Source organism: Lonchura striata, chromosome 26, assembly GCF_050655825.1.
Source record: "Lonchura striata isolate lonStrDom1 chromosome 26, ASM5065582v1, whole genome shotgun sequence".
Classification (NCBI taxonomy): Eukaryota; Metazoa; Chordata; class Aves; order Passeriformes; family Estrildidae; genus Lonchura; species Lonchura striata.
In genome coordinates, this window is record NC_140728.1 from 4,589,079 (window position 1) to 4,615,802 (window position 26,724).

A 26,724-nucleotide genomic window follows, 5' to 3' on the forward strand; every position below is an offset into this window, starting at 1 on the left:
TCTATTGGGTGCCGGTTCGGGTCCATTCGAGGCCGGTCCGGGTCCGTTCGGGCCGGGCCCGCGCACATGGCCCGGGCCGGGCATCGGGACCGCGCGTCCCGCCCGCGCCCCAGGCCCCGCCCCCAGCCCCGCCCCTCACCCGCAGCGCGCCCTCCCATTGGCCCGCGCCCTCGCGGTGCCGCGCTCCGATTGGCCGCCCCCCGCGAGCGCCGCGGGCCCGTGGGCGGAAGCGGCGCTACGGCGGCCGCGGAGGGTCCCGCGCGCGCCCCCGGCCGTGTGGAAGCGGCCGCGCCGCGCTGCCCGCCCGGGATGCGGCCCCGGCGGCCGGGCCGGGCATGAGGCACGGCGGGGGCAGCACCGGCACCGGCACCGACCGCTCCCGGGCACCGGCGGGGCTCCTCCTCGGTGAGCGGGGGCGGCGGGACGGGGGGGGAGCGCCGGGCGGTGCCCCCCGCGCCGCCCCGGGGCTGCGGTTTGGGTCCGGGCTTGGGGGGCTTGGCTCTGTCCTGGGGTGCTTGGCGGGATCCTGGGGGGGTTTGGGGTCCAGGAATTGTGGTTTTGGGTCCAGGGGATGTCTGGAGTCGGAGGTTGTGATTCTGGAGGTTTTGGGTCCAGGAATTGGTTTTTTTTGGGTCCAGGGGATGTTTGGAGTCGGAGGTTGTGATTCTGGAGGTTTTGGGTCCAGGAATTGGTTTTTTTTGGGGTCCAGGGGATGTTTGGAGTTGGAGGTTGTGATTCTGGAGGTTTTGGGTCCAGGAATTGGTTTTTTTGGGGTCCAGGGGATGTTTGGAGTTGGAGGTTGTGATTCTGGAGGTTTTGGGTCCAGGAATTGGGTTTTTTTGGGTCCAGGGGATGTTTGGAGTCGGAGGTTGTGATTCTGGAGGTTTTGGGTCCAGGAATTGGTTTTTTTTGGGTCCAGGGGATGTTTGGAGTCGGAGGTTGTGATTCTGGAGGTTTTGGGTCCAGGAATTGGTTTTTTGGGTCCCGGGGATGTTTGTAGTCAGATGTTTGGATCCCGGAGGTTTTGGGATCCAGAGGTTGGGTGGTGGGATCCTGGAGGTTTTGGGATCCAGGCGTTGCTTGGTGGGATGCTGCAGGTTTTTGGGTCCAGGAGGTGTTTTTTAGGATCCAGGGGTTGTTTGGAGTCAGATGTTTGGATCCTGAGGTTTTGGGTCCAGGGGTTGTTGTCAGATGTTGAGATTTGGGATCCAGAGGTTGATTGGTGGGATCCTGGAGGTTTTTGGGGTCCAGGAACTGTTTTTTAGGGTCCAGGTTTATGTTTGGAGCCAGATGTTGGGATTCTGGAGGTTTTGGAACCCAGACGTTGCTTGGTGGGATCCTGGAGGATTTTTGGCTCCAGGAATTGGTTTTTAGGGTCGAGGGGATGTTTGGAGTCAGATGTTTGGATCCTGAGGTTTTGGGATTCAGAGGTTGCTTGGTGGGATCCTGGAGATTTTTGGGTCCAAGAGCTGTTTTTTTTGGGTCAAGGGGATGTTTGGAGTCAGACGTTGGGATGCTGGAGGTTTTTGGGTTGAGGAACTGGTTTTTAGGATCCAGGTTATGTTTGGAGTCAGATGTTGGGATACTGGAGGTTTTGGGATACAGACGTTGCTTGGTGGGATCCTGGATATTTTTGGGTCCAGGAACTGGTTTTTTGGGTCCAGGGTTTATTGGGAGTGGGAGGTTGAGATCCTGGAGATTTTGGGATCCAGCGGGTGGGTGGTGGGATGCAGGACCTTTTTTGGGTGCAGGAATTGCTTGTTTGGGTCTAGGAGCTGTTCAAATCCAGGGATTGCTCAGTGGAATCCTGGAGTTTGTTTGGGTCCAGGTGTCGCTTGGTGAGACCAGGAAATTTTTGGGTGCAGAAATTGCCTGTTTGGGTGCAGGGCTTCCTGGGTGGGATGCAGAGAATCTTTGGGTGCAGGAGATTTTTGGGTGCAGGGCTTTGCAGCTGTTGTTTGGATCCAGGGTTTGGTTATTTGGCTCCAAGGGCTGCTTGGATCCGATGGCTGCTGGGTTTTTGTTGGTTGTTTTTTTTTTTCTTTTAATTCTTCACCACTATTATTTATTTTTTTTCATCCTCCTGCACTCCCCTGTCTGAACTGGGTGGATTCCTGCCCACATCAATAGGGGAGGCAGAGGAGAAAGTATGCAAATCCTGCAAATCCTGCTTTTTAGTTGCTGCTCTCTGGTGCACACATCCCATACCTGTATTCCACCTCCAGCACCCTCCCTTCCTCTCCATCCCCAAAAATCCCCAGCAGGGCTGGGCACCATCCAGAGCTGGGTTTGATTTTTAAGTGCTGAATTCATGTTTTGGCTGGATTTTTTTTTTTTGGAGGAGCAGCTCCTGAGCGAGGCAGGGGTTTGCTTTGGAGGCTCTGGCTGTTTTTGGGATTTCTCACCTGGCCCATCCCTCTGCCTGACACGGGGATTTCGCCCGGGCTGTTTATTTTTAGGGTCTCTGGGCCTGTTTGCAGGGAAGAGTTGTTCCATCACCATGGCAACGGGGCTGAGTGTACCATAAACATTGTTCCAGGGGAGCTTTTCCAGCTGAAATCTGATTTCCTTTTCACCATCCAGAAGGAATTTTAACCTGGGATTTTTTTAATGGGAGAAGGGGTTATTTTCTGCTCTGAATTGGGGCTGATTTTCCTTCCAGCAGAGGGATTGTGCATGTGCAAGCCAATTTAATCTGCTGTTGGTAAACACTCGGCCCAGATGAGGAGGAAGTGAGTGTAATCTCCTTAGGAGCTTCCAGGAAATCAGAGTTTTTATGGAACAATCCCAGCAGGGTCACAAACCCATCAAAGGAGTTTTGCTTTTGAAGTTTCCCATCCCCTCTGTGTGTCTTAAACCTTTCCCTCTCATATCCTAAACAACAACAAAAAAAAAGAGATTTAGGAAAGGAATAATGGAAAATCATGGAAATGAGGTCTGTCCATAATCAGGGGTGGGATGTCAGGCAGGGATGGAGGAGCAGAGGGGTTGTAGCAGCTGCAGGAATTACACAGAGAGGGCTCTAAAATCCCCTTTTTCCCCCTGTTTTCCCTCAGGTTGAACATTAAAAGTCAGGTGTGGTCGTCAAAACCGTATTTGATAACAAAAGGGGGCCCCTTTGTGTCAGGATTAAAATATTAAAATATCCCCAGAAAGCTGCTGGGCTCATCTGCTGCCAACCTGAGCCTGCAGCCCTGAGTCCCATGGAAATCCTGATGTCATTGTTGTCCTTCATGGTTTGTTCCTGGTCTTGGCTAATTCAGAAAAGCAGAGAAGGCCAGAAAACACTGTGGAAAAACTGGAAAATAAAAAGAAAATGAAATATTTCTTTCTCGGGACTTAGAAGCTGAAACAGTTGTTTCCTAACTCCCCAAATATTTGATAAAACACCTTAATTTTGTCTCAAGGGGCTCAATTTTTGAGCCAGGGAGGCAAAATTTATTGCAACATTTGTTTTGAGCTTAGAAAAAAGAAAAAAAAAAAAGAGGCTTGGAGTGGGATTAGGCAATGAAAACTCTGGAGCAGCTCTTATCATGAGGACATCCTCCAGCATTTCCTTCCAAGGAACTTCCTGCCTTGATAACCACGGCTTCTCCTTCACAATAATCTGATTTTCCTGCCTGGATTGGGAACAACGGTGCAGGGAATGCCAGAGGCAAGGGGAAAACAAGAATTTCTTGGAGTTTGGGGTGCTTTTTCCTTATTTTTCCTTTTTTTTTTTTTTTTTTTTTTTTTGGTATTTATTAGAGACGGTTTGATTGGATTACTACTTGGAAAGCTGCCAGGAGTTGGGATTTTTTTGAGGGAGTGTAGAATTCTGCATCTCTAGTTTGAATGCCTTGTTTAATTGCTTTATTGTATACATTTTAAGAGGTTTTTACCTGGCATTTCACCTGAGTGTGCTCTGGAAAAGGACTCAAATCCCTGCTGTGCTTCCACCACGTCAGGGTGTGGAGTTTTGGACAGTAGGTTTGTGAATTTTTTTTTTTTTTTTTTTTTTTTCACAGTAGGCTCTTTCTAAAGTTAATTCAAATTGATAAAATCCTAAAAGCACCGATTCAGGTGAGTCACAGCCCCAGGAGCTGGAAAAGCTTTTAGGAAAATTTTATTAGGAATGAAAAAACTGGTTTTATTTTGATATCCACTTTAATTGGACACTTCATCAACCGTGTCATTACCATAAACGCCATTTATTCATTTATTTAATTGAACAAAGAAAGGGGGGAAAACCCCCCTTAGGTTTTGAGGTTTTCACTGTGGCCTTGGGCCTGAGACCTCCAAAATTCTCCTTCACCCAAATCTGTTTGTTTTCCACCAAGGCCTTGTGTCCAGAGCGATGTTGCACAACAGAGCAGGAATTATTGGCTGCAGAATTCCTCCTGCTCGAGCACCCAAAGTGCTGGAAACCCCTGGGAATGGCTTTGGGGAGTGTGCTGCAATCACAGCAAGCTCTGCTCTCCTGGATTCTCCTAGAATTTCATGGGTTTTCATGGATTTTTCTGGAATTTCCTGGATTTTCCTGGAATTTCCTGGATTTTCTAGGTTTTTGGTTTTTTTTTTCCTTTGGATTTTCCTGGAATTTCCTGGATTTTCTAGGTTTTTTTTTTTTCCTCCCTTGGATTTTTCTCTGGAATTTCCTGGATTTTCTAGTATTTTTTTTCCTGGATTTTCCTGGATTTTTTTTCCCCTGGATTTTTCTGGATTTTCCTGAAATCTCCTGGATTCTCTTGCATTTTCTTGGATTTTCTTGCATTTTTCTGGATTTTCCTGGAATTTCCAGGTGGATTTCTCTGGAATTGAAGCCTTGATTTCCTCACCTGCACCGTGAGCATCCCCAGACCTGTTGCTGCCTTTATTCCCATTTTTATTTTGGGCCCAGGAGCTGTCCCTGTGTCTCCCTGCATTTTTGGGGCCTTTTTTGGGGCTGTCCCCTGGGTGTGACACTGGGGACAGCTCAGCCCTGCTGGGGATGGTTTTGCCGTGTGCCTGGGACATCCTTCCTTTCCTCCGGGCCTTTCTTTCCTGTCTGGGGGCCTGACGAGGCTTTTTATTTATTTATATATTTTTTTATTTTTTTATTCAGCCCATCTGCAGAAGTCATCAGGCTGCAGATGCTGCTGCAGCAAATGGAGGTGAAAGATTATTGGGGATTATTTGGTGTCGAGTCAAAGCACAGGAAATCTGCCAGAAGACCTCGAAGGAGGGGGTTAGGACAGGCCTAAACCCCCCCTAATCCTGCCTTAACTCCCTTCCCAGGGCGTGCAGAGGGAGCACAGAGAGTGAATATTTGGATTTTTCCTAAACTCTGTGATTGAGCCCTCCCATACCCAGGACAAGCTGAGCCTCCAGGCCCTGTCACCCCACAGAGGACAAGAGGCAAATCCCAAATCCTGGCTTTTCTGGATAAACCCATGCACAGGCCCAGCAGAGGAGAGGCTCGGGTTTTTTGGGAGCTCTGTGCCAAAGCCTGGCAGCTCCTGCTGAACTCCCAGGGTCACCCGTAGGCGTCAGGGGAAGATCTCAAGACAATAATAGTGCTCTATTTTAGCTGCCTCATTACAAAGCAGAGCTGCCCTCTGCCTCTAGCAACTATTTTTTCCTCCTGCTCACATGGTGCAGGAAGGGAAAGGCTCTCAGGTTCATTCCCTGTTTGGTTTTCCTTTCTCCACGGGCTCTTGGGAGGGAGCAGAACCTTCACCTGTCGGAATCTGAGGTGTTGATGATTCTGAGATTGTAAAAGTCTCTGTCTGTCAGCCCCCCTGCCAAAGCAGAAGCCAGAATTGGTCTGTGCTGGTTTCCAGGTTGTTTATTCTGTTGATCTCTCACATGTTCTGCTGCCCTGCCCAGCTCTGTCCTGCAGGGCAGCGTGTGGGGCTCTGCCCTCAGTGGGATGTTACAAACATTAAATACCAGAAAATACATGTGCTGTTATTTACAATAATGTGCCAATATCTATTATCTACATTGAACAGTGTGTCCTTAAGTTAAACTAACAGAAAAATGCCAACACCACAGTGAGACATGGAGGGCATGAAGAAGGAGAAAAAGGACAAGGCACACCCAATTTCCTCCATCTTGTCCCCTTTGGACCCCTCATCTAGAATCCTAAAATTTCACTTTTGCACCCGTGCCACACTTAATTATTCCTTATATCAAACCCTCAGAGCTGGTAATTGATCCTATGAGATTGAAAACTCTTTTCCATGGGCAGAGATCACAGCCAGTGTCTCTGGGGGCTCTGTCCAGGGGGTTCCTGACCCCTGCCAGGGTCCCAGGGCAGCCAGAGGGAAGCCCTGCATTCCCACATTCACCCAGGGATATTTTGCAGTAATTATTGGTGTGCTCATCCTGGAGGAAAAGCTGTTGGGTTTAGGATGGTTTTTGTGCTGCTGGAGAGCTGTGAGAGGAGGAGAGTGGGGCTTTTGGTTGAAATTTTAAAAGGTGAAATGCTGTTTGCAAACTCAGAGAACATTTCACCCTCAGGCATGTGGGGCAGGGGGGGTCTTGAGCCACTTTTCCTCCCTGTTGGTGCCAAGGGAAAGGCTGAGGAAAGGCAGCAGCTGTTTCCTGCCCTGGGTGCTGGAGAAGGAAAAAAACTTTTCCCCACATCTGGTGGTGCTCAGCTTACCTGTGCTGGTTTTAATTTTACATCTTATGTGATAGATTTTTTTATATTCTGCTTTTTTTTTTTCCTGGGAAAGCAAGGATTTGTTTTCAGGATTTTTATGGATTTTTTCTGCTTTGGTACTAAAGTTAAATGAGACACAGCATTGTCTCTTGATACACATTGGACTTTCCCAGCTAACACTCTCTCCTGGACTGTGAAGGGGCAAAATCCACCTGTGACCCCATTGCTTTGCCCAGGGTTGTTTTCTGGCCTTCCCGTTGGATAGAACCTCCAGAAAATCCACATTCCCCATTTCTTTGAAGTTTCCATGAGGTTCCAGTGCGGGATCTCCACCATTCCCTGCAGAAGACTGCAGTGAATATTTAAGAAAGAGGAACATTCGTTCTGTTTTATGCAGTAAAACCCACCCGTGAACAATTCCAGAAGGCTCTCTGCTCCTGTTCAGTGACAGCCAGGGAATCAGTGAGGCCTCTCCACCCTTTCCATGTTTCTTAGACAAGACTTTTCCAAGCTGGGGATGTGCCATGTGTCCTCGGAGTGACGGACAGAATCGTGACACGCCTGAAGCTGCAAATGCCAGAAACATCAGGAGGAACTTGAGCAAAATTGCACTCCAGTACAGTCTGTAACTCTGATCCTGCCTGAGGATCCTTCCAGCTGGAAAATGCAGCATTTGAGCAGCGTGAACTCTTTAACTTTTGTTAAGAGCTCCTCAGAACGACTTAGCTCATCTCTGGGAAAGGTGGCTTTGTTTTTTTGGTTTTTTTGGTTTTTTTTTTCCTGTTTGTTTTTTAATATCTAGTATTTTCCATCATTTTGGCCACTCTTTGTGTGCTGTTTCACAGAACTTCGTGCTGCTCCGTGCATCTCCAGCTGGATTCCAGACCAGCTGTGACTTGGGCAGGGACGCTTGGCTTGGGTCAGCTTGGAATTAACAGCAAGGTGGAACTTCCTCAAAGGAAGCAGCCTCATTAAATAACTCCAGTTCAATTCTGGAATGAAAGCCGCGTGGATTTTTAGCAGGAGGGGTGGGGGAGAAAAAAAAAAAAAAGAAAAAAAAAGCTTTAGCCACTGTGAAATCCTGTTGCTAATCTGATTTCCACGTTGCATCAGTTTGGTGCAGTGCTCCCAGAGCGCTGGGGATGAACGCAGCGTGGGAATAATCACTCAGCTTCGTTTGCCTGCTCTCTCAGGAGCACGTCTCAGGGCTCCTGACAGCTCTGCTGGGTGGCAGAACCAAGTCCTCGTGCTCTCCACGCCACCACGCGTGGCTGCATCATCCCTGTGCCGAACGAGGCACGGCGTCCCCAGGCTGGGGTGCTGGGGGCAAATGGCAACAGCAGCCGGTCCTGGAAGGTTTTTTAGGGGTTTGCCTGGTCCCTAAAACCTGTATGGAGCAGCTGGCACAGCACACAGCAGTGTGGGAAGAGTCTGGAAGCACAGCCTCCAGTTTCTTCGAGTGCCGAGCAATTAATTTGGGCAAGCAGGGAGTTGTACGTGTGCAGTAATTAACAGGGAAAGCACCTCGGGCCAGCCTAACGAGTGGGGGTGTGGGTGTCCTTCACTTTGAGATTGTTCCACCTAATTGCAGCAATTTACCTGCGTGGATCAATGTCACATCAGCCCGTGTGCCATGAGGCAGGGATTCTGCAGCAGGGCTGAGATGCCCAAAAAGGTGCCATGCCTCGGGGCACCTCGTTTTTTCCCCCAAAAGCCCTGTGTGAACTGTCAGCTCTAATCCTGTCCCAGGGCTCCCTGAGTGCTCAGCCTCTCCCCTGGACACCGTTCCCTTCCTTATATAGGGCTGGCTAAGTGCTGGGCATAATGAGATTGGAATAAAAGGCTTTGGGAGCACAGATGAGCTGGCAGGGCGAGCTGGATCCCCATGTACACAGCACATCAACCAGCAGCAGCTTCCTCCTGCTCCCCAGGCTGGCCTTTGCTTTGGAGCTTGGGATTAGTGTTTGAGTATCAAACTCACCCAGGTGGAACCCCTGGACCTTTTACTTAGGGGGAAAAGTATCTGGTTATGTGTCAGAATCTGAGGTATTGATGATTCTGAGATTGTAAAAGTCTCTGTCTGTCAGCCCCCTGCCAAAGCAGAAGCCATAATTGGTCTGTGCTGGTTTCCAGGTTGTTTATTCTGTTGATCTCTCACATGTTCTGCTGCCCTGCCCAGCTCTGTCCTGCAGGGCAGCGTGTGGGGCTCTGCCCTCAGTGGGATGTGACAAACATTAAATACCAGAAACTCCCTGGGCTGGATTTACAAGAACGTGCCAATATCTGTCACCTACGTTGGGCAGTGTGTCCCCATCCTGAACCAACAGAAAAATGCCAACACCACAGTGAGACATGGAGGGCATGAAGGAGGAGAAAAAGGACAAGGCACACCCAATTTCCTCCAGCTTGTCCCCTTTGGACCCCTCATCTAGAATCCTAAAATTTCACTTTTGCACCCGTGCCACACTTAATTATTCCTTATATCAAACGCTCAGAGCTGGTAATTGATCCTGTAAGATTGAAAACTCTTTTCCATGGGCAGAGATCACAGCCAGTGTCTCTGGGGGCTCTGTCCAGGGGGTTCCTGACCCCTGCCAGGGTCCCAGGGCAGCCAGAGGGAAGCCCTGGATTCCCACAGTTGTGTATATCCAGTGTTATTCAGTACCCCAGAGCATTTTTTCTTCTGGTTTTATTTTGCAGGAAGAAGTTTAAGCTGTGTTAATTAATTAGTTCTGGACTAAGAGAATCTATAGAGGTGCTGAATTAATATTTTGCCTGGTTAAATTCACACTGTATCTAATCCATAATGATGAGTACTCTGTTAAAAATATTTGTGGAAATACTCTTTGGTGTAGGCAGAAATGGTTGAGGTGAAATGTTATCTGCCTGGTCTGTCCTTGATGAATTTATGCATCAACAACTTTGGAGCAAATATCAGTCCTAGAAAGTCCTGGCCTAAATCACTGATGTGGGTAAACATGGCAGGAGTGGAGAGCCAAGCAAAGGCAGCGTTTGGAATAGTTTTAATTTAGTTTTGTATTTACTCTCATTAAAAAAAAACAGGGGTGATACCTGGAAAAGAAAGATTTGAAGGGAGATTGGGGTGATTGAGAGGCTGGAATGAAAACTGAAGGGAAATGGAGTTGTTTTGGCTCTGGCATCTTCCCGGAGCTTTGCAGTTCCTGCTGAGCTGTGTTCCCTCCGAGGCAGGGGCAGGGAAGGAGGAGGTGAGGGGGTGGTTGGATCCCTACCTGGGTGTACCTGAGCTCTCTCACAAAGCAGCACAAGCCAGAGTGGGTGAACATGGAACAACTTGGAAACTTTTTTTTTTTTTTTGGGGCTAGTGACTCACTGCAACTTACCCAAAGTGACCTGATTTAGTTAAATGAGGCTAAATATAACCCATGTGAAAAGTACTGACATGTGGGAGGAGACGCCAGAGTTGGCACTCAGCCCCTCAGTTCTGCAGGGAACATCTTTCACGACTGGTGACTAATAATTTTTTTTACTCTTGCTGGCTTTGGAAATAACAATCCTTGCTCCATCCCCCCCCCCCCCAACTCTTTGTAGGGAAATGCTCCGGGCTTAACCTGCCTTTCTGAATTGCAGCTCTCTGCTATGGACAGTGCCATCACCCTGTGGCAGTTCCTCCTCCAGCTGCTCCAAGAGCCCCAGAACAAGAACATCATCTGCTGGACCTCCAACGACGGGGAATTCAAGCTGCTGCAGGCAGAGGAGGTGGCCAGGCTCTGGGGGATCCGCAAGAACAAGCCCAGCATGAACTATGATAAACTCAGCCGGGCGTTGCGCTACTACTACGTGAAGGTAGGCTGGGAATTCTGCTCCAATCCTCCTCCCTCCCAGCTGAGGAGTTCTGTTTCCTCCTCCTCCCAGGGAGGGGTGGCACTGCTGTGCCTCTGTGCCAGGCTGAAGGAAGTTGGGCTGCTTTGTTTAAAGGTGTTGGGTTGTTTTTTTGAAATTTTTATCCTTCCGCTGTTTCCTCCTCGCTGGTTGTTTCGGGAGGTTCTGGTGGCTTGGTGCGAAAAGTGTTGGCTTGGTGTCTTTGGTAATATAAATTTGTCTTTGGATCTTCATTGCCCTTCCAAAAATACACACCCTTGCAAGGGTTAAAATACAGGTTGATGGTTGGTTAAAATCCAAGGATGATGATGGAGCGCGTGAGTATTTCCCTACTTTCAGATCTTTCCGCAGCTTTCTCTTTACATTTATTTCTTCCAAAAGAAGCATTTTTCAGCCCTAAATATTTTTGATTTTCGCTGTGTGTTCAGAATGTCACCTTCAGTTTGACCACTGTTTTCAGCCCAGCAGAGTAAGAAGCTTTTGTTTATCCAACATCTTGGAGTCTCACCTTTGTTTTCCCTTTATCCCACGACTGCTGGTGTGTGAGTGGAGCAGATAAAAATAACTCCCAGTTTCTGAGGAGCCTCAGCCTGGAGCAGGTGGGAGGGTGCTGCTGTTCCTTACTGGGTGCCACAAATCTGCCTCGGTACTGAGAGATCTCAGCAGCAATCAGGGAGTGATAAATAAGGATAATTCCAAGTCCAAAGTGTGTGTGGCATTTCGCTGAGGAGCAAAACAAGTTTGACAGATGCAGTTCTGTGGTATTGAAATAACTGATTAGCCTGCATTCTGCTGACGAGTTCAGCTGCTTATTTTCCTTTATTATCATCTTATTAAGAATAGTGGTTTGATTTGAAGTGCAAGCTCTCACTTCTGCAGTCCTGGAGAAACCCTTTAGCAAGTTCTTCTGTTAAATTACCAGTAGTGTACCCAGCTGATGGGGCTAATGGGCATTTTGTGATGTTAAACAGGATTTCTTAGCAGTTTCTAGGCTGTTTTTAGTATGTTTCATGTCAGGTTAAGCTCACCTGTTGGAGTGTTTGTCTGCCAGCTCCGGGAGCAGAACTGGAACACTCAGGGTGTTTTTAAAACAGGAAAAGAAGAAAAAGAAGAAACATTCTTTTTTTTTTTTTTTTTTTTTTTTTTTTTTTTTTTTTTTTTGGCTGAAAGATTACAGACTTTAATTCCTCTGCCTATTTTAGGCAGTGTTTGTAGGAAGAAAATTAATCTGAAGAAAGGTCTAAATATACTTTGTCTTCTTCCCCTCAGAATATCATTAAGAAGGTGAACGGGAAGAAGTTCGTGTACAAATTCGTGTCGTACCCGGAGATCCTGAACATGGATCCACTGGTGGTGGGCCGGATCGAGGGGGACCCCGAAATGCCCGGCTTTGGGGAGGTGACCAGCACCCCCAAGGACGTGGAAAACTGTGGGAAGGAGAAATCCCAGTCCTGTGCTAAATCCTCCAGCCGCAACGACTACATCCACTCAGGCCTCTACTCCTCCTTCACCCTCAACTCCCTCAACTCCTCCAGCGTGAAGCTCTTCAGGTCCATCAAGATCGAGAACCCGGCCGAGAAGCTGGCGGAGAAGAAACCTCAGGACCCCACTCCCTCTGTCATCAAATTTGTCACCGTGCCCTCCAAAAAGCCTCCCTCCGCCCCGCTGGTCTCCACCACCTCGGCGGTGCCTGTCACCCCCACGGCTTCTGCCGCCCCGGCCGCGTCCTCCTCGCTTCCCCTGGGCTCCGAGGAGACTCTGCAGAGCCTGGAGACGCTCGTCCTGCCCAAGCTCAGCGTGCCCGAAGCTCCTCCAGCCCCTTTGCCCAACCTGAGCGCCGGCTTCGCCCCGACCCCGCCGCCCATGGCCTCGGTGTCTCCTGGCCTCCAGGTGCCCTCCACGCCCCCCTCGCCGCCCCTCAGCTCCAACCCCGACCTGGACATTGACACGGACATCGAATCTGTGGCTTCCCAGCAGCTGGAGCAGGCTCAGAGCCTCCAGCACCAGTCCCCAGAGCCCAAAGAGCAGCAGGATTCAGCTGGGCTGGAGAAGGAATTTGCCAATCATCTCTCCAGGTCGAAAAAACCCAAAGGGCTTGAGCTGGCTCCCACTCTGGTCATCACGGGCAGCGATCCGAGTCCCCTGGGCATCCTCAGCCCTTCCCTCCCAACTGCTTCTCTTACTCCAGCACTTTTCTCTCAGGTGACCAAATTCCCTTCAATTCCCTCCATTCTCTTCAATTCCCTCCATTCCCTTCCTGGTTTCTTTTATTTTTGTTTTTAACTAACAATAGCGATGATGTTATGCTCAAAAAACAGCAAGTGGAAAATGAATAGTTCATTGTATGCGGAGGTTTGAAACTCAGGATGTCACTCCCTGGTTGGTTTTTTTTGTTTGTTTGTTTTTAATCAAACACAAGTTTGGTGTTAACTCACCCCGAAGTGTGCCCAGGTGCTGGGCACGCACACAGAGCTGGCATGTGGAGGCAAAACCCAAACCAGCTCCAGCAGGATTTTGTAAACCTTGCCAGGAGGATACTGAATTATTCCTGAACCCTGCCCCAAAATCCTTCAGCTGGGCCTGGAAGTCCTTCATTATTCCTAAACCCTGCCCCAAAATCCTTCAGCTGGGCCTGAAAATCCTTGATTATTCCTAAACCCTGCGCCAAAATCCTTCAGCTGGGCCTGAAAATCCTTGATTATTCCTAAACCCTGCCCCAAAATCCTTCAGCTGGGCCTGGAAGTCCTTCAAAAGCAGCCCCACAGAGGTGTCTGCTGAGCTTGTTTTTACTCATTTAGTAACATTTAGTAAAAGCCAGAGTCTTGTGAGCGAGCAGCAATAAGAGCAGCTGCTTAATTTGGTTGTTATCTTTGTGTGGGAAAGGAAAGCTTTCATGTCTCATGGAAAACTTGGAAGAGAAGTGGATCCAGCAGGGCTGTTAAATCATTCTGTATCTCTGCAATCTCTGCCCTGCAATAAATTGGAATTAGAATGAGACCACGGGGGAGCTGCTGGTTGAAAACTGGAATGGCTGAAGACAGGGGAAAAGGGAAAAAAAAAACCAAAATCCAAGTGGAGTTGTTCTTTTGGCACCCCGGGAAGTGCTTGGCTGGTGAGCCTGGAATATCCAGGAGCTGGATGGAAATTCCTTTTGTTGTTGCTGGCATTGTCAGTGGCACCAGAAGCTCCTGTTGGGTTTTTATTTTCCTTTTTAAATCCAGAATCCCACTTTTCCCGAGGGCTGGAGTGGAGGAGGAGCTGCTCTGCTGTGGCTTCCTGCAGGATTTTTGGGGAAAAAAGGGTTGGATTGCTCGGGCAGAGGACGGAGGGAGAGCTGGATGGGGCTGGCAGGGAGGAAGGAATGGGAGTTCCTGGCAGCTGAGGGGTGTTGTGGCTGGAATTCCATGGGAAAGGCTGGAATTCTGTGGGGAAAGGCTGGAATTCCATGGGAAAAGCTTGAATTCTGTGGGGAAGGGCTGGATTTCCATTGGAAAGGCTGGGATTCCACAGGAAAGGCTAGATTTCCATGGGAAGGGCAGGGATTCCACAGGAAAGGCTGAAATTTTCCTGCTGGGATCCTGTGAGGAAGGCTGGAATTCCACAAGAAAGGCTGGAATTCCACGAGGAAGGCTGGATTTCTGTGGGAAAGGCTGGAATTCCGTGGGAAGGGCTGGAATTCCATGGAAAAGGCTGAAATTCTGTGGGAAAGGCTCGAATTCCATGGGAAGGGTTGGGATTCCACGGGAAAGGCTGGATTTACATGGGAAGGGTTGGGATTCCAGGGGAAGGGCTGGAATTTTCCTACTGGAATTCCACGGAAAAGGCTGGAATTCCACAGAAAAGGCTGGATTTCCCTGGGAATGGCTGGAATGCTGTGGGGAAAGGCTGGAATTCCACAGGAAAGGCTGGATTTCCAGGGGGAGGGCTGGGATCCCAGGGGAAAGGCTGGAATTTTCCTACTGGAATTCTACAAGGAAGACTGGAATTCCCTGGAAAAGGCTGGAATTCCCTGGGAAGGGCTGGAATTCCACAGGAAAGGCTGGAATTCCACAGGAGAGGCTGGATTTCCAGGGGGAGGGCTGGGATCCCAGGGGAAAGGCTGGATTTCTGTGGGAAAAGCAGAATTGCTGTGGGAAAAGCTCGATTTCCATGGGAAGGGCTGGAATTCCACAGGAAAGGCTGGAATTCCACAGGAGAGGCTGGAATTCCACAGGAGAGGCTGGATTTACAGGGGAAGGGCTGGGATCCCAGGGGAAAGGCTGGAATTTTCCTACTGGAATTCCACGAGGAAGGCTGGAATTCCATGGAAAAAGCTGGAATTCCACGGAAAAGGCTGGAATTCCGTGGAAAAGGCGCTGACAGGTGTTTTCCTGCCTTTCCAGACTCCCATCCTGCTGACCCCCAGCCCGCTGCTCTCCAGCATCCACTTCTGGAGCACGCTGAGCCCCGTGGCCCCGCTCAGCCCTGCCCGCCTGCAAGGTGCTAACACCCTCTTCCAGGTCAGTTTTTCCAGGAATTCCCAGCCCCTTCCCCTTATTCCCAAAATTTGCAGCCAAAATAAAACAGGAGCTGTCGGTTCCCACCCCCTTTGCGGGCGTTAATTTTATTTATTTATTTATTTTTTTTTTTAACCCGGTTTTATTTCAGGGTATTGTAAATCGTGGGAAAACGCCAGTCGCTTGGTTTTTAAAATTTAACAATAATTTTAAAAGTTTAATAATAATGGAATTAGAGTAATAAAGTTTAGAGTTAGGACAATTACAAGATGATAAAAAGCAAAGAATTACGGATGTTTGGATGCTCTCGGACACCAAGTCACAAAAATCATCCCTTGTGAAAAAAGGAACAACCTTAAAAGCAATACCTCTTGCATATTCATATATCTCATATATTATTCATAATTTCCCTGCAAATTAAGAATTTTTCTGGTTTTTATCAATTTCTCCTTAATCCTGGTGGTTTCAAAAAGATGGAAGAATGTTTTTTATGATAATTAGGCTGTAACTTTTTATGGGCCCCTTTTGCTGACATCTCTTTCTCGATTATCCTGATTATCTCAAATTCTATACCACAGAGTTTCTATTTTAATATTATGTTGTAACCTAAAACTACATTTATCACACTACTTAAGAGAATTAATACAGCATCACTTTCTAACATTACACACATAATATTCATTGTAACATTTGCGAAAAGCCAATCATAAAATCTGAATTTTTCACATAAATGTTGGTTGAGATTTACAGCAGCACAGGCTGCTTTAGACAGAGATTATTTCTATATTTTAGGTCTGTTCTTCCTGTAAAAACTTCTCCCCGTAACTTTTTTTTTTTTTTGTTGGGATTTTCCTCAATTTTCAAATTTTCCCATTGTTTGTTCCAATCATTCCTGATGAAAAATACGAATTAATCTCACAGCTAATGAGGAGAAAGAGTGTGTGTTTGATCTCTGTGATGACGTTTTTGATGATTTTTATGGAAGAAATCCATAAAATTCCTGCCTGTGAGGCTGGTGAGGAGCTGGCAGAGAAGCTGTGGCTGCTCCTGGATCCCTGGAAGTGTCCAAGGCCAGGATTTTTTACTATATAGGAAAAAAATCCACAATATTTAGGAAAAAAACCCTCCTTTAATTGGAATTCTCATGTTTTTCCCTCACACTTCCACTGTGCCATTGGAATTACCACATTTGCTGCCTGAATTTGCTGAGGCAAAGGGTAGAATTGAACCCAATTCAATTAAATTTTCATTTCATCCCATTGAGACGGAAGAATTTAATGAAATTTTCTGGGCTGGGCTCTGCCATTTCCATGGAGATGGAGGAAGTTCCTCATCTGTGCCACGAGATGGGGAATAAACGGGGATATTTCATTAACTGAGGGGCAATTAAAACCCTTTTTTTCCCTCACAACCCAGATTAAAATCACGTTTTAACGAGGATATGGGGCAGTGCTCAGCTCAGGGGTCACTGTGGCACCGCTTGGCATTAAAAAATAAATTAAAAGTGAGAGGCCATTTGAACGCTGGGCTGATTTTTCTTTATTTTGTTGTTGCATTTGGGGTATTTTTTCCCTTTTTTTGTGCACAGATACTGGAGCAGCGTGAATTGATAGTTTTTTTGGCATTAAAAATAAATTAAAAGTGAGAAGCCAAGAGGATCGTTGAACTCTGGGATGATTTTTCGTTATTTTGTTTTTGCATTTGTGGGTTTTTTTCCTTTTTTTTGTGCACAGATACTGGAGGAGCATGAATTGAAATGTTTTTTGGCATTAAAAAATAAAAGTGAAAAGCCAAGAGCATCCTTGAACTCTGGAATAATTTTTCTTTGTTTTGTTGTTGCATTTGGGTTATTTTTTTACCCTTTTTTTATGCAGAGATACTGGAGCAGCGTGAATTGAAATTTTTTTTTTTTTTTGTGGCACCACTTGGCATTAAAAAATAAATTAAAAGTGAGAAGCCAAAAGCATCCTTGAATTCTGGGATGATTTTTCTTTATTTTGTTGTTGCATTTGTGGTTTTTTCCCCCTTTTTTATGCACAGATACTGGAGGAGCATGAATTGAAATGTTTTTTGGCATTAAAAAATAAATTAAAAGTGAGAACCAAGAGCATCCTTGCACTCGGGTGGTTTTTCTTTATTTTATTGTTGCATTTGGGGTATTTTTTCCCTTTTTTATGCAGAGATACTGGAGGAGAATGAATTGAAATGGGTTTTGGCATTAAAAAAGAAATTAAAAGTGAGAAGCCAAGAGCATCCTTGCACTCTGGGGTGGATTTTCTTTATTTTGTTGTTGCATTTGGGGTTTTTTGAGCACAGATACTGGAGGAGCAGTGAGTTTAAATGTTTATTTGTGCCACAGCTTGGCATTAAAAAATAAAAATGAGAAGCCAAGAGCATCCTTGCACTCTCGGGTGGTTTTTCTTTATTTTATTGTTGCATTTGGGGTATTTTTCCCCTTTTTTATGCACAGATACTGGAGGAGCATGAATTGATATGTTTTTTTGCATTAAAAAATAAAAGTGAGAACCAAGAGCATCCTTGCACTCTGGGGTGGATTTTCTTTATTTTGTTGTTGCATTTGGGGGTTTTTTTGCTGTTTTTTGTGCCCAGATCCTGGAGCAGCGTGAATTTAAAGTGATTTTGTGACGATTCTTGTTTTATCTCTCAGTTCCCATCAGTGCTGAACAGTCACGGCCCATTTACGCTGTCGGGACTGGACGGACCCTCCACCCCCGGCCCCTTTTCCCCGGATCTCCAGAAGACATAGCACATGGAATTCATGGAATTCCTGCAAAAGGACACCGTGGGACGCTTCCCTTCAACCACACCTTTTTTGTTTTTAAAGCGAGCAGTTTGTAATTCCACAGAGATTCTCCACAGTTGTTGCCATTCCCGCATCAAAAAAAAAAAAAAAAACCAAAAAATCCCACAAAAACCCTTTTTTTTTTTTTGCAAAAATTCCCCCTTTTTTTTGGAAGAACCCAGGCTGGGAATGTATATGCAAACGCCTTAATAGGAGCTGCAGCTCCAGTCTCTTCTCCTCCTCCTTGGTTTGGAAGGTTTTTCCCACCTGTCCAAAAGGAATTTTGGGTGGTGTTGGAGCAACTGAGTCTGCAGCAAACAGCACCAGAGGAGGCTTTTCTCTGTGACTCTTGGAAAAAAAAAACAAACAAAACCCTCCGTTCTTCTGCTTCCTGTGCTCAGCAAGGAGCAGCCTGGATCCTGATGGAAGCTGGCATTCCAGGAAAAGTTTGGGAATGGATTTTGGGGTGTGTGCTGTCAGCTCTGCCCCCGGGGGCACCGGGACTTGTGCAGCAACAAAAGCAGCCGGGGCTTTTCTGCTGCCCTTCTCCTTTTTTTTTCTTTTTTCTTTGCAAGGAATTTTCTTTTTTTTTTTTTTTTTTTCAAGGAATTTATTCCAAGTTTATGTGCAGGACAATTCTGTGGAGCCCCTGGGAAAAGAGGTGGGGCTGGATTTTGGATGCTTCCCTGCCCTCCTTCCCTTCCCATGGACAGCTGGGATCAGCTCCTCTCACTTCTCACACAGTTCGAATGCTGGAGTCCAAACATTTCTTGTGCCAGAGCCTGGGAGCTCCCTGCTGGATCAGCAGGATGGCAGCAGGATTTTCCCTGCACTTTTGGAGGCTTTTCCTTGGGTTTTCAGGGGGTTTTCCCTGTTTTTTGGGGGGATTTTCCTTGGGTTTTTAGGGGAGGTTGCTGCCTGACCTGCAATTCCAGGGCCCAGCAGGGTGAGTGAGAACAGCAACATGCCAGCATTTAGTGTTGCTTCTCTTTTCTCCACAATTTTGGGGAAGCTTCCTGCTTTTCCCCACGTGGAAAAGCTCCTCTTTTGCTGTCTTTTACCCCAGGTTTTGCAGCGGGGCTGTCGATTTATTTGGTTTTTTTTTGGAGGGAGCACTGACCCCAAAGCAGGCTGAGGGGTTCCACGGGGTAAATCTGCTTTCACCTCCTTGGTGTCCTGGATTAAAAATGCAGGATTGTTCTCCGGAGCCATTGTTGGAGGTGAGGTGGAATTTGTGTAGGTGGATTTTTACACCTCAGGTGGCCTTGTAAGAAAAGTGAGGGGTGGAAAAAACGAGAGCTGCTCCTCTCTCAGCCCCTCAGTCCTGAAGTGTTGGGCTCTGGGTCTGTGTCCTTCCAATTTGGGGCATCCCATGTCAGGCAGCAACTTCTGGGTGTGAATTGAGGATCTTCCCCATAAAATATTCCCAGAAAAAACAGATGGAGACATCTCTTTCCTTCAGCATCCTGCGAGCTGCCATGAGCAGAGGAAGATTTTCCCCTCTCCAGCACGAGGAGCTGACAGTGTTTGCTGTAAATACTGCACCTATTCCACGGATAAGTGGTGAACTCAAACTTTTCCAGAGGTTTTTTTTCTTCTTTTTTTTTTTTTTTCCTTCTGCCACTTTTCCAGGCTTTGGAATTCCCTTGAAAGCCACAAGAAACACCCAGGACTTTTCTTTTCCTGCAGTGATGTTCCCTTTCTATATCCTGCCATTGAGATACGGAAAAAAAAAAAACAAACCACTTTTGTGTGTTCCTGACGTGACACCTGGGACAGGTGGGTGGAACAGAGTCGCTTTTTTTTGGGCATTGTTCACCTGCCCAGGGGAAAAAAGTGGGAGAAAAAAAAATATTCCTTTTTCAGGTGGAGAAGCAGGGAGTGAGCTCGTGGAGTGACCTGTCTTCCTGTTGGCTCCTGTCAGAGGCAAAAAACGCTTCACATTTAGACATCAGCAGATGCAGGAGGAAATTCCTGCGCCAGCAGCTCTTCAAATGTGCAATATTGACCTTTTGTTTTAATTTAATTTTTATTTTTGACATGCAGAAGCGAAGCTGCAGGTGATCATGAAGAGCAGGCATCTGGAATTTTGCTTTTTTTGGAGCCTGCTCTGGGAAATTTTCTGGAGCTATGTATAAATAGCAGCACTTTGGTTGGTTCAGGTTGGCCAATTTTTTGCCTACCAAATACGTGGACTTTTGACATTTGCAGGCTGGGATTCGAATTGAAAATTCATGAATGATGAGCACTAAAAAACTTGCAATTTAATTGCTTCCCTTTCCCCCTTGTTCCCCTGTGGAGAAAAGCCAAGTTCAGCTGTTGAAAAATTTGTGCACTTAATTCTTTGTGAGCTTTTATGGCTTTGGGCAGAGGGTCAAGCCCCCCAAAAAAAAAAATATATTATTTGTGGGCTCCTGCTCCTCTCCAAGAAGCTTCCCAAAATTGCTGTGCCACAGAGAATCCAGGTTTTCCTGTGGGAATGCTGAGTTTTTGTGGAATGAGATAATTGAATTCCCTGGATGGGAAAGTTTCCACCAGGTAAAAAAACCCAGCGGGCAGGAAAAAAAACCAAAAAAAAAAAAAAAAAATCAGAATGAGAAGCTCAGGAGGGAAAGCTGATGGAAAAGGGAGAGGAGGTGGGAGAGAGGAGCAGCTTTTGCTGCCTTTTCTCCACTGCGATTTTCAGGTCACTGAAAATGATTTCAGGAAATAAAGGGAATATTTCATTGTGCATGTGCTGCCTGCCAGGGAGCTGCCAGCTTTTCCTGGCTCACATTCCTGACAGAGCCTCCCTGTCAGCTGCTGGTTCTTTAGGTCACTTCAGGAGCACTTTTTGTGCAGCTCCTTGTTTTTAATTTAACTTAGGGCAGGTGGGGTTAGAGTAGATTCTGTTTTAGTTCTGTACCGTGGTGATTAAAAAAAAAAATTTTAATAATGCAGCATTACAGAAGCTTTTTTTTTTTCTTAGGTTCCTGTTGCTGGAGTAGCTTTGGTTTTGTGGAATTTTTGGTAATTTTTGCATCAGTTGGTTCCTGGCTGGTTTGGGTTGTGTGGAAGGTCAAAGCTTTTGGAAGGAAAAGCATTTTGGTAGAACAAAAAGAGTTCGGTGGAAGACAGACAAGAACCCAGCATCCTTCCCAGCTTCTGGAGATGGGAATAAATCCCTAAAATTCAAACTTCTGGTAGGATTTAAGGGCGTGGAAGCTGAATTTGTGTCCTGCTTCTGGGAATCCCTTGGGGTTTTTTGGGGTTTTTTTTCCATGTGGAGCTGCTGCTGCTGTTTGGCATCCTGGATTTTCAGGGCTCCTGGCAGGAGGAAAATGGCCCATGGTTATGAAATCCTTGATTTTCTGTCTTCCCTGGGAAGGTGATCCGGGTAAAAAGAGGGGGATGGAGGAATTTTGGGTTTTTTTAGCAGCAATTTTAGGTTTAGAGCTTTGTTGCAGTTCCTGTGCAGGTTTTGGCACATTCGAGCTCTGGTTTGCAGATCAGGAAGGGATAAAATTCCTGGAGTTGGACAATTCCTTCTTTTCACCTGCAGCATCCCAAAGCTTGAGGAGCCGTGGGATCTTTGGGATGATGGAGAACAGAAAGGCTTTGCCTGGGATCCTTTCCCCCTCTGACACGTTTTCAAACCTCAGCTGTTCCAAAATATTCCAGAATGGAATCTTTTGGGTTTTAAATGTTCATTCTGAGGCCAGCGAAGCTGCTGAGGTGCAGATCTCCCTTCCCCAGCCTCCCCCAGCCCGGGGAGCTGCATCCCTGTGGAATTCCCTGGGAGCTGCATCCCTGTGGGATTCCCTGGGAGCTGCATCCCTGTGGGATTCCCTGGGAGCTGCATCCCTGTGGGATTCCCTGGGAGCTGCATCCCTGTGGGATTCCCTGGGAGCTGAATCCCTGTGGGATTCCCTGGGAGCTGCATCCCTGTGGGATTCCCTGGGAGCTGCATCCCTGTGGGATTCCCTGGGAATTCCAGCTGGGATGGGGATGAAGGGCCCTGCTCCCCTCTGGAGCTTTTCCTCCAGCTGAGCTCCCGACCTGCAGCTCTGCCCCTCTCTTGTGGCTTGATTCATTTATCATTTATCATTTATTCCCCTTTTTTTTGTTGTTTTTTTTCTCCTGTTTTCTGGCAGTTTTCGATGTGCTCTGCAGTTTCACCTCTCCCATTTTTTGTTTCCACCTCAGTGTTGCACCAAGGTGTTGTCAGCTCTGGGAATCAACCTCAGCTCTGGGTCAGGGAACCTTGTTAAAACCCACAGGTACTTAACAACTTTTTGAGTTTTGGGTGACTATTTTGGTTTTTTTTTTTCCTTCCTCAGCTCTGTGAGGGATAGAATCTGGATCCGGAAGAGGAGAAATGGGAAAAAAAAAAACAACTAAAAAACCAAAGAAAAAGAACTTTTGGCCTCTGAAGTGGTGGGGTGGTTTTTGTCTTAAAAATCACAGAGTGGGTGTTGCAGGCAGCCCCTGAGAGAGCCCAAAATCCTGAATATTCACTCAGGAGCTCTCCAGGCTGTTGGATGAGGCTGGTGCTGCCTGGACAGAGGCGGTTTGGGGTTGGTTGGGAGTTAATTAAGCAGTAATTAGCAGTGGGGAGTGGGGCAGGCTGGAGCTGCTGGGGTCAGAGCTGGCAGAGGGAGATTTTTGGGATAAATGCAGGGAGAGTTTTATGTCCTTTACCTTTGGGGAATGCTTCTTCCCCTCTGGGTTTAGGGATGAGAAGTTGATTTGGAAGAATAAAGCTAGGAAAAACAAAGAAACCCAAAAAAAACCAACCAAAAAAGGGAGAAAATTCTAGGGAAACAGGAGATCAGGACAGCTGGAATTCATCTGGAATTCATCCTCCCAGCAGGAATTTTGGGAGTCAGAATTCCCAGGAATCCTGGGAATTGGCACAGATCCAGCAGATTCCCTGGGCTGGGCAGGGTTTTTTGGTGTCTTGGAGGGATTTAAATAATTTTAAATCCAATTTTAGCCACTCCAGCTGTGTGCTGTCCTGTTCACTCCTGGAGTGCATATCTGGTTTGGGAAGGGGATTTTGGCAGCGGCTCCAACTTCCCTGGGCTGGTTTTTTTGGTGTTTTGGAGGGAATTAAATCAATTTAAATCAATTTTTTAGCCACTCCAGCACCCCCATCCCATCCAGCTGTGTGCCAGTCTTGTCCTGCTCATTCCTGAGGCATTTTTGGGGCACAAAATTCCCCTGGGAGCAAGGGAGGGGAGAAATCCTCGGGAATGGCACCAAATCTTCCTCCCGAGCCTGATTTTAGCCACCAGGGCACTGCTGCCCTTTTCTGTCAGGATTCCCTGTAGAGCTTTGGGGCAGAAAAGTGAAATTTGGGGTTTTTTGGTGTCACTAAATCCCAAACTGAGGGATTTTATCCCTGCCTTTGTGCCAGGAACCAGCAGGAATCAGCAGAATTGTGTTCCCTGCAGGTTGTTTTTGACCACAGGTTGTTTATCCTCTGGATATTCCAAATTTTCCCTGTTGGAACAGCAAAATGTCTGCTTCCTATAAATTATTTTGGAACAAAACCACCCTAAAACTGGCAAAAAAAAAAAAAAAATTGTTTCCACCTTCCAAAGCAAGCAGATTTTGCTTGTGGAGCTCTTCCATGCTCAGAGCTGAAAAATTGTAATTTTTTTTATTTTTTTAGATTCCTCAGTGTTTAATTCTGCCTGAAGCACACGTGGCTCACGCCTGGCAGGATGTGTTCCCAAAAATCCATATAAATATCCCCGTCGTCCCTCGGAGCAGATTCTGCACTCTGCAGTCGCCACTTTCAAACATTTTGCACTCCCTTGGGAGGTTTTTTGGGGGTTTTTTGGGTTTTTTCCCCCTTTTTTAGCACTCAAACCCATCCTGCCCCAGCGTGCGCTTGTGAGTTGCCAAAGGTTTATTTTTTGACGTTGTTGCTTGCCACATCTGAAAACAAAAAAAAATAAGAAAATAAGTGTCTTAAATGTGGTTTTTGAGTAGTTTTGTGTGCGTGGAGCAAACTTTTGGGCTGGATTTCCGAGATTTCTGTGCTGAGGTTGTGCTGCAGGAGGTTTTCATCTCAAAGCAGAGGAAATGACCCTTTGGAAATCAGGGATGTGAGGGGAGCCCATTCCAGCAGTGCTGTACCAATAACTGGAAGCTGTTGTTGTTTATTTTGATTTTTTTTTTATTTTCCTTTCCTTTGGGGTGATTTTTCTGTGGTTTTGGGGTGATTTTTCTGTGTTTTTTTGGAGCGCTGTGCGTGGTTCCTGGAGTGTGCTGGGCTCCAAAATTCCAACCCCTGCCTTTGCCCTCAGCTCCTTGGGATGTGTTTTGGGCTTTTTTATTTTTGGAGTTTTTTAAATTTTTATTTTCCCCTAGCATGTCCTAACCCCCTCCAAGCTTTGAACCTAAAATCGTGTCGACTTTTTAATTTTCTCTTCTTGTTGTGCTGTTGTTCAGTTTTACAGTATTTTTTTCCTATGTATAAAATATACTTTTGAAACGTTTTCATTCTCCGTGAGCAGGGTTGAGATTTATTCTTCGTAACTTTGAAAAATTCTACAAATCCTTTGGAAAAATTCCTAAAATTCCCTTTTCCAACCTGTTTTGTAGCCTGTTGCAGTGTTACCAGATGGCCTTATGTACGTCACAGTGCTTTGTGATGGGTACAGTAGCACATTTAATGCTTCTTCCCCTCTGTTTTTAGAGCTGAGAAGTTGATTTGGAATTATAAAATTGTGGGGGAAAAAGGGGAAAAAAAAAAACAAAAAAAAAAAGGGAAAAATTCTCGGGAAACGCAGCGGTCGTGTCCCCTAAAGGAGATCAGGGCAGCTGGAATTCATCATCAAAAAGTAAAAAAACTAAAATATTCCAGGGAAAAACCAGCAGCCCTGTGTGAGATCAGGGCAGCTGGAATTCATCTGGGGGTGAATCCTTCTCCAGCAGGAATTTTGGGAGTCAGAATTCCCAGGAATCCTGGGAATCAGCACAGATCCAGCAGCTTCCCTGGGCTGGGCAGGGTTTTTTTGTGTCTTGAAAGGGTTTAAATGGGTTTAAATGGATTTAAATCCATTTTTTTAGCCACTCCAGCACCCCCATCCAGCTGTGCGCTGTTCCTGGAGTGCACATCTGGGTTGGGAGGGGGATTTTGGGGTGGGATCCCCGCTGGAATTTTTGGGCTGAGCTGGGTTCTTGGCAGGTTTTTGGGAGCTGGGAGCAGATCCCGAGCTCTGGAACTCCGGGCTGGAATTTTTACCTTTCCCAGTTTGACCTGGCTGAGATTTTTCAGAACAATCAGGGGGGAAAAATCCCCCAAAAGGAGCAAAAGGGGAAAATTTCCAGTGGCTCTTTCCAGAACAAAATGGCATTTTTCTTTTCTCTATAAATATATATATATATATATATAAAATACAAATTCAAGAAGCAAAATCCCCTGAAAAGAGCAGAAGGGGGAACATTTCCAGTGGCTCTTTCCAGAACACAGTTGCATTTTTTTTCCTCTATAAATATATATATATATATATATATATATATATATATATATATATATATAAAGTAGAAATTCAAGAGGCAAAATGCCCTAAAAAGAGCAGAACGGGGAAAAATTCCAGTGGTTCTTTCCATAACAAAGTTGCATTTTCTTTTCTCTATAAATATATATATATATAAATATATATATATATATAATACAAATTCAAGAAGCAAAATCCCCTGAAAAGAGCAGAAGGGGGAACATTTCCAGTGGCTCTTTCCAGAACAAAGTTACATTTTTTTTTTCTTCTATAAATAGATATATATATATATATATAAATATATATATATAAAGTACAAATTCAAGAGGCAAAATGACGTTGTAGTGAGTGTCTGGAACTTCCTACACTGGAGACTTTTCTGGACAAGTGTAAGAATCACCCCTCGTTTCCAGCTAGGTGACCCTGCCTGGGACAGAATTGCTTCTCAGTCTAACTTTTTTTTATTTTTAAATACCTTATTAGAGTATCTTAATGCCATTGTGTTTAAAAAAAAAAAAAACAAAACAAAAAAAAAAATGCTGGTATGTAATGCAAGTACATGAATAGCCAAAGTTTTCAGTAATTGTTCAGTGTTACTAAATTTTGCTTTTATTTAACCTTCTGAGATAACATTTAGGAAGACCTTCAGCGTGTAAACCATCCTGAAAATTCAAAGTACGAGCGACTGGATTAGGGCAGGGATGGAGTTGCTGGAGCACATTTCAGGTTTGAATAGAAACAGGAGGCAAAAAAGATGCAAAATTTCCTTTGCACTGTCCTGACACTTCAAAGTGACTCTTTGGGAATTGTTATTCAAACATCATGAAGGTCTTTCCTGAGAAATCAGGTGACTTTTTTCTATTGCTTCGATTTTTGTGCAAAAAAAAAAAAAAAAAAAAATTACGACAAAATAAAAATAAAAAAAAATCTATGTATTGCAATTTTTTTTTTTAAATGGGGTGGGAATAGTTAAAGAAAACTATTTTATGTAAGAACTGACAGAGGGATTTTGCTTTGTATAATGCAAGCTGGCTTTCAAAAAAGCATTGTAGCAAATTATTCAAGTCAATCATATGTTAATAGTTATGTGCAACCAGACATGCAAAACAATTGTATTTTTTTAAATAAATATTTTTAACAAAGTTTCTGCTCTTTTGACTGTTTTTTTTTAACTTTCAGTAGAGAAAATAGTCACAGCTGCAGGGGATGTGATAAGCAGGGAGCTCATCAGACATCGAGGTAAATTGTATTTTAAAGTGTTTAGCTAAATCAGGTGCTGTTCTGGTGAAAACCTCCTTAAAATGGGATTTTTATTCCCTCTAAGTAGCCAAAATGCAGATTGGAATTACCAAACCAAGTAAATGTGATGGTGGATTTTATTGAGGAGAGATTGAGCTGGGTTTTGTTTCTACCAAATCCGCCAGGCCGGAATGAGAGATGATT

General features: G+C 45.8%; 1 protein-coding gene across 2 annotated transcripts; it reads left to right on the forward strand.

Moving 5' to 3' along the window:
- The first annotated feature begins 251 nt into the window (after positions 1-251).
- On the forward strand, positions 252-26,424 carry ELK4 (ETS transcription factor ELK4). 2 transcript variants are annotated; one of them, XR_014950158.1, is made up of 6 exons: positions 252-405; positions 10,238-10,453; positions 11,759-12,691; positions 14,872-14,988; positions 17,654-19,567; positions 19,655-26,424. XR_014950158.1 is itself a non-coding variant. In XM_085561242.1 (5 exons), exons 2-5 carry the CDS (start codon positions 10,247-10,249, stop codon positions 17,750-17,752), a joined length of 1,356 nt encoding a protein of 451 aa, XP_085417368.1. In that variant the 5' UTR covers positions 252-405; positions 10,238-10,246; the 3' UTR covers positions 17,753-26,424. The 2 variants fall into 2 exon arrangements, 1 of the variants encoding a protein (XP_085417368.1); XM_085561242.1 differs by having other exon boundaries at positions 17,654-26,424.
- The last annotated feature ends 300 nt before the right edge of the window (positions 26,425-26,724 follow it).